The sequence below is a fragment of the Cibotium barometz genome, chromosome 39, assembly GCF_041138505.1.
Source record: "Cibotium barometz isolate CiBa-2024 chromosome 39, ASM4113850v1, whole genome shotgun sequence".
Classification (NCBI taxonomy): Eukaryota; Viridiplantae; Streptophyta; class Polypodiopsida; order Cyatheales; family Cibotiaceae; genus Cibotium; species Cibotium barometz.
Genome location: NC_141084.1, coordinates 32315404 through 32320060, shown reverse-complemented (window position 1 = coordinate 32320060; position 4657 = coordinate 32315404). Strand labels below are relative to the sequence as shown.

General features: G+C 36.8%; 1 protein-coding gene across 2 annotated transcripts; it reads right to left on the bottom strand.

Annotated features, from left to right (window-relative positions):
- Positions 1–2954: 2954 nt before the first annotated feature.
- On the bottom strand, positions 2955–4103 carry LOC147615996 (uncharacterized). Of its 2 annotated transcripts, none has more exons than XM_086778048.1 (3): positions 3824–4103; positions 3461–3633; positions 2955–3269 (listed from the first exon to the last, which is right to left on the bottom strand). In XM_086778048.1, the coding sequence occupies exons 1-3, from the start codon at positions 3948–3950 to the stop codon at positions 3171–3173; spliced, it is 399 nt and encodes a 132-aa protein (XP_086634174.1). In that variant the 5' UTR covers positions 3951–4103; the 3' UTR covers positions 2955–3170. The 2 variants fall into 2 exon arrangements, with proteins under 2 accessions (XP_086634174.1, XP_086634175.1); XM_086778049.1 differs by having other exon boundaries at positions 3461–3612.
- Positions 4104–4657: the final 554 nt, after the last annotated feature.

The following is a 4657-nucleotide window of genomic DNA, read 5'->3' as shown; positions in this document are numbered from 1 at the left end:
ACTATGCCCTCGATGTGTTGTAGTGAAAAGGCATCCAAATGGATTTATGGCAATTGATTCCACAAAATTTTGGCCAACAAAGAAGGACACATTTGTGCTACCTCACCATTGTGGACAGGTAAAATCTAATCATAAGCTTTTTGTTATATCATCGATATGCATGTTTAATTTACACTCGATGTGTTTCTTCTTACAAGGTTATGTTTCACAATGGATATAAATGATAAGAAATGATGGTATGTCATACAAGTCGCTCCTCATTCAAAGAGTTTTTTTCAAGATAGGGATATTGAAGAGCTGATGGATGAAGTGGTAGTTGAAAATGAACATGCAGAGGATCAAGTATATGATGAAGAACATGAGATACCACCAACTAATCAAGATAAGGTGTCCTTATCAAAGATAATAAGGAAGGAATTGAATCCGAGCTTGATGATGATGATGATGTTGAGTCCATTGATAGTGGGATAGATCTTTTTGTTGATCTTGCAATGGGATATATGGATCTTGAGATAGAGCAGTTAGCATGTACGGATTTGACAGATGTTGGGCCAAGCTCAACCTAATTCATTAAATAATTCCTCAATTTTCTAGTCTTGATTTAGTTCATATTTGATTGTATAATAGCTCATTTGGTGCTTCTTGTTTTGTGATATCGAGATCACATTTTATGCTTCTTATTTTGTGATATTAGTATATTTTGAGCTCTCGAGAATGCTCTCTAGAATGTCTAGATTTTTTCCCCTAGTATGCGGTTATTCTCATGGCTATACATGTGGCAATAGCTGAGCTTATAGCCACGCAAAGATATAGTCTTGTGCATAGCCACAACCCATGACACCTACTCAATTACTCTCTCTCTACTCTCTCTCCTCTTTACGTGGCTGTGTTGCGTGGCTATGCTCCCCATCGCTTGTAGTGTAGGCCTTTAGATTTATAGTCTAGACTGTTTATGCCATTGTACTCATCATTTGATTATTTTTTCTTAGTTTTCTTATTTTTCTTATTTTCTTCTTATTGAACTATAATCCTCTCTTTAAGAAATTTGAGTATAATATTTGAGAATAATTACCAACATCTAATGGAATGGTTAAAATTCAAATTTTATTAAACAAAGGTAGCAAGAAATAGTCAAGGATGATCCGAGGGAGTAAGGAAATATTTATATAATTGAATTACTTATTCTTCTCCTTGTTGTTAATTTCTACATTGGACATTAACATGGAGTGTTTATGAGCACGGTGGTTGTGATACTAGTGAGTGATATGTTATGCTCTTTATGTGACACTTTCTTTTAGCTAACAAGGGTTTCTCTTTTGTTTTTTTTTTGGTCTTTTGATGTACAAGTAGTGTGTATATGCTACTTTCTTGTATCATTTTAGTTTGAGATGTTTGAGATTAGTTGTATATGGTGAGGATTGTTGGTGAAGCAACAATGGTGTAGATTGCAGTAACTACTTTAAAGTGTAAGCTTTGGCTTTCTATTACTTTGAGCTTCATTTTGGTTTTTATCAGATGGTAGTGCACATGTGAGTTGCATGGTATTAGGGTTGGGATACCTTAATGAAGTTATTATAGTCAACACAAAATTATTTTGGAAAAAGAGTTATATGGCATGTTATACCATACTACCTCAATGCTATATGCCATAGTATAACATACTGTTGCATTGCTATAAGGCACCATATGTTATAGCTAGCACAAAATGATTATGAAAAAAGAGTTATAAGGTAGCTAGTTGAAGATGTTGGTAGTATCAAAGGCCACTTTGCACTAAGGTACATGGTGGGACCACAATGAAACTTCCTTTAAACATCTCCAACTCAACAATTTTGTTTTCTTTCTTGCTCCTACTCTTTTGATTTCACCCTTATATAGATTTCTTCAAATTTTTTCGCCTTCAACACTTTTAATGCTTTCTTCAACTCAAGACCACTTTTTTTCCCCTTTTTAAGTTTTTTTTTCATTTTTGTTGTTTCCTTCAACTCAAGACTACTTTTTTTCTTTGTTATTACTTTTAATCTTTCTTTCTGTTTTCTTTTGGAAGCACATGGGTTGTTTATGTATGGAGTAATTTGTTAAGTTGTTATCATGGTAAGCCTTAGGTTGATTCCTTCTTGTTTAAGGGCCTATAATGTCATACAACTATCTCTCTAGTGGGGATGGCCACAAAAATTGTGTAGCCATGTGGATGGAGGGAAAATTATCTCTCATTTTCACCATTGGGTGGAAAAAAAAAGCAAAGAAATGTTTCTAAGCCACTTGCATTTCTACCATCTTTGTTGCACCCAATTTCTTCTTAGGAGGTTGTAGGCACCATGTGGGGGAGGTGGAAGTGATGCCCTCATACAAGTGGAGTTCTTGTGGCACTACATCTTTTTTGGATACAAGTTCTTATGGTTGTACTCATGGAAGGGGTGGTAAGGTTTTGCTAAGGAGATAAACCTTCATTTTAGGAGTAGGAGGCATATCCACACGTTTTGTTTCCTCTTATTTGCACGTGTGGCCTACCACCCCCTAGCAGGGGATGGGAGGGTGTGGATGAGTCCATTGGTAATTAAACTCGACCCTGAGTGATAGGATAAAGTAACAATGCTTCCATCAATGGAAAAAAACATAGCTTTGCCTTTTTACATAAGGTAAAGGGGCCAATCCTATGCCCCAAAAAAAAAAAACGCTAGTAAGACATTAGAAGCTCTTAAGAGACTGCCTTTTCACGATTCATTTTCCGACTTGAGAATGTTTTTGTCTTTGCAATGCAAAACTGAGTATTATTTTTAAACTGAAAATAAAATCTGATGGGTGCAACTGCATCTGTAGAAGGATCCAAAACGTCCAGGGGGGAGTATAAGGGCACTGAAAGGCACCTCATCCTGCTCCGCAGTAGCTTACCAGCCCCTTTACCCAAGTAGTATTTACACTATTCACACAATATATGGAAGGTTACAACGGAATCAACAATATACGAAATATATTATAAATTTCGCCTATATATAGGCAAGGAATATAAGCCGTGAGAGAATGCAGGTTAGGGAATTTACTATTAATGATACAACACACACAGACACACGGATCTCGCATACAAGGACAAATTGAGTAGCTTCCATGTGCAAAACATCAATATAGCAGTTGCCTTTCCAGATCGGTGACATATTTGGTTGACAGAAAAATTATGGCTCAGTTGGAGGATGGGTTCTTGCCGCCGCATAATCAACTTGGTCCTCCTGCAACAACCTTTCTTCCAAAAACTCCAAGCTTTTGACAAGATCCTGCAAATACAAGCAATACAAAGTTTTACTCAATTAAGATAATAATTAATAGTATATGTTAAAGTTGCGATTAGACGTGTTAATTAAGAAGCTTAGCAGTATAATTGATGGTGAGAGCAATTACATTAATGCTAGTAGTGAGACTGTTCTCAAGACGCGAAACTATGTGAGCTAATAGTGCATCGACTCACCCTCTTAGATGCGATCTTAAATTTGAGCCGTCTTGTGTTCTCTACCTCCATCCTCGTAAATTTTGGTGCTGCAGTGACAACATCTTTAGTTGCTGTAGCTTCAATGGCGGAGGTGTGATCGTGGTGGTGACTTTGCGCGCCTAGCAATCCACCTGTTTCAATGGCATTGACAGCTGCAAAATGTTATCAATCAGTAAATTTAAAATAATTTCATAAGTGGGCATTAGATTACTGCTAGAAATCGATTAATAGCTCTGTCAAATTATTTTTAAAAGACTCGAGTGAATAATAGCCCTAGGGGGATCTAAAGTGTGGTGATATCATTAGTACAAATGTGATTTGTATCAACACAGAAAGTCTTACCTACAGAAACCTGATTAGTTAGCTGTTTACGACACATGATGGGCACTGTTTTGCATGCAAGGAATAAGAAGGAGAAGATGATTAACAAGAAGAAGTTAGAAGAATAGGAGCTGAAAAAGCTCTTCATGATACTTCCTCTCTCCTCCTATAATGAGAAAATAATAATAATATCACCAAGATATTTGGCCTAAACAGGAGACTTATAATAATATTTCACCAAGATCAACCCTAAACTAGGCGCTCTCTCTCACAGAGGGTCTTCTATGAGTAAAGAAGGTAAGGCCTAAGCCTATCCTTTTATAATACAGTTTTGGGTCTCCTAATCTCTTCCTTGCCTTCGTATGTGGCACTGCTAGCTATACTCCAGCTTGCGCTCACCCCACATTTCACCGTCGACACGCTCATCCAAACAGACTAATTCAATGCAAGAAAAGGACCTCAAAGTTACCTTATATGTAGTTCATTATATGTATGCATGGTTTATTTACAAGTATGTATGTTTAGTCTGTGGTTTATTCACATGTGCTAGGCCCCAACGTTACTTAGCTCCAAGATTCGCTTGATTTGCACACAATATGAATTTTAATGAATCCATTATCACAACCCAAAGCTTCAATGGCTCTAGTGAGCACTCCAATTTCAAGGGTGATCCCAAAGCTCAAACACATAGATTTACATTTCTACAACTAATGATGCTCTCAAAGGTTGGGAGCCAACCATTTTGTCATGGGGCATTGCTTCACACTTCAGCATCAAAAAGAGATTTGACCTCAAAACTAATTTTGTAATCTCCTCCTTGTAAAGAGTAATTTGCCCATTGAGATAAGCTCGTAG

Excerpts from the sequence above, each read along its gene's own strand:
- LOC147615996 (XM_086778048.1), bottom strand. The coding sequence starts at position 3,950 with ATGAAGAGCTTTTTCAGCTCCTATTCTTCTAACTTCTTCTTGTTAATC. Across the intron at positions 3,634-3,823 it reads AACTAATCAGGTTTCTGTAG|CTGTCAATGCCATTGAAACA; the intron begins GTAAGACTTTCT and ends AACATTTTGCAG. Across the intron at positions 3,270-3,460 it reads TTAAGATCGCATCTAAGAGG|GATCTTGTCAAAAGCTTGGA; the intron begins GTGAGTCGATGC and ends TTGTATTTGCAG.